The sequence below is a fragment of the Trypanosoma theileri genome, assembly GCF_002087225.1.
Source record: "Trypanosoma theileri isolate Edinburgh chromosome Unknown TM35_Tth_106_V1, whole genome shotgun sequence".
In the NCBI taxonomy this organism is placed as follows: Eukaryota; Euglenozoa; class Kinetoplastea; order Trypanosomatida; family Trypanosomatidae; genus Trypanosoma; species Trypanosoma theileri.
The window spans coordinates 1,624-3,192 of NW_021639948.1; the positions used below are offsets into that span (position 1 = coordinate 1,624).

Consider the following 1,569-nt stretch of genomic DNA (forward strand, 5'->3'; position numbering starts at 1 on the left):
TAACTAATCTTCCACCTGTTGGGATTATTTTCTTCTTCTTTTGTTTCTTAATGTTAATGTGTTTTGTGTGTTTTTGCTCTTTGTGTGTTTATCCTATAATAATTATTATTGCTACTATTCCATTGTGTGTGTGTGTGTGTTCTTGGAGACTCTCTCTCTGTGTGTGCCTGGGTTGCACTGTGATGGTGATAATGATGAACTGATTTTTTGCAGTGAAAAGAAAAATAATAATAATAATAATAATAATAATAATAATAATAATAATAATAATAATAATAATAATAATAACAACAGATAAATTTATATTTATAAATGCGTATATATACACATATAGACTTAGACCCATAATTAGTTGGTGTATTTCTATGTTTTATGTGTAATTGGGCTAATGGTTAATACATGATTCTTTGTTTGCTTATGGTTTGCTGGGTTTTTGTGTTTTTTTTGCCCTGCACGGTTTTGGTATTCTGCTTAATGCAGAGCAAAGAAAAAAATAGTAGTTAATACAATTTGCATTCTTAATTGCTTGAACACACCAGCATACCCAGTGATCTGTGTGTTATTTCTGTGCGGTTGGTGCTGTTCTTAATTTGTGTTTTTGTTCACGTTTTCTTTGCTTGGGCGTTGTGTGCTTCTCCGTTTCACTGTTACTTTGTATTCCAATCTGCAGAGAAATAATAATAACATACATAAACATATGTTCTTAATTGCATATACGTGAACTCCAGAAGCACTGTTATGTATTTCTGTGCTTTATGATTCTGATGGTCGTTTTGTTTAATTTCTTTTTTTCTTTTGTGGGGTTAACTAGGATTATCTTTTTTTTATTGGTTACTATGGGCTTCGTTTCTTTAATTTGAAGACTAGTAGAGTTTATTGTTGTTTCAAGTATTATTGTAGCTGAGTGATGCTTGTTGTTGTGTTTTTTTCACTAGTCTTTCTTTGTTTGTGTTTCTTTTTATTTTCTGTTTATATTTGCTTTATAATCGTTTTTTTCTTTTGCTCAGTTCAACCACACAAGAGCACCACAGGGAAATCTGTTGTTATGATGTTACCATGCCGTCTGTTGTATTTATTGGCTTTGCTTCTCAGTATTGCCTCTGTATGTTCTGCGTCTGAAGAGATTCCACCTGCTGCAGTTGGTCCTTCTGGTGAACCGGAATATCTGGTGGTTAATTTTGGTATTGCTAATTATAGTCGTCGTAAAAATAGAGATCCAGCAAAGGAAATCCCTAGTGCTCATGAAGATTTACCACAACCACTTAAGGAAAGGGCACAAGCGTTGAAAGAGGATCCAGGTCATAGTGGTAAACTGAATGGCCCTTCTGGTGGTAAACCTGGTGATAAAGGCCAGAAAGAGCAATTGAAGGCTGCGGAAGAGCCGGGAAAAGAGGCGAGTGAGAAAGAAATAACTAAGGAACATCAAGATACTGCGGTGGTTAAGATAGATGATCCTACTGGAAAACTTCAGGGAATTCAAACACAACAATTATCTGAAACCGCCCCAAGTTCTTCTTCGTCTGTTGTTTCTTCTGCACCACGTGCTGGTGACCCAACAAAAAGTGAAGA

General features: G+C 35.1%; 1 protein-coding gene across 1 annotated transcript; it reads left to right on the forward strand.

The window, feature by feature from the left end:
* Window positions 1–1,045: 1,045 nt before the first annotated feature.
* Window positions 1,046–1,567, forward strand: TM35_001061000 (uncharacterized protein; the record flags this gene model as incomplete). The annotated part of the gene is made up of 1 exon (XM_029031658.1): window positions 1,046–1,567. A coding segment is annotated over one exon (522 nt), but the record flags the coding sequence as incomplete, so codon positions are not given.
* Window positions 1,568–1,569: the final 2 nt, after the last annotated feature.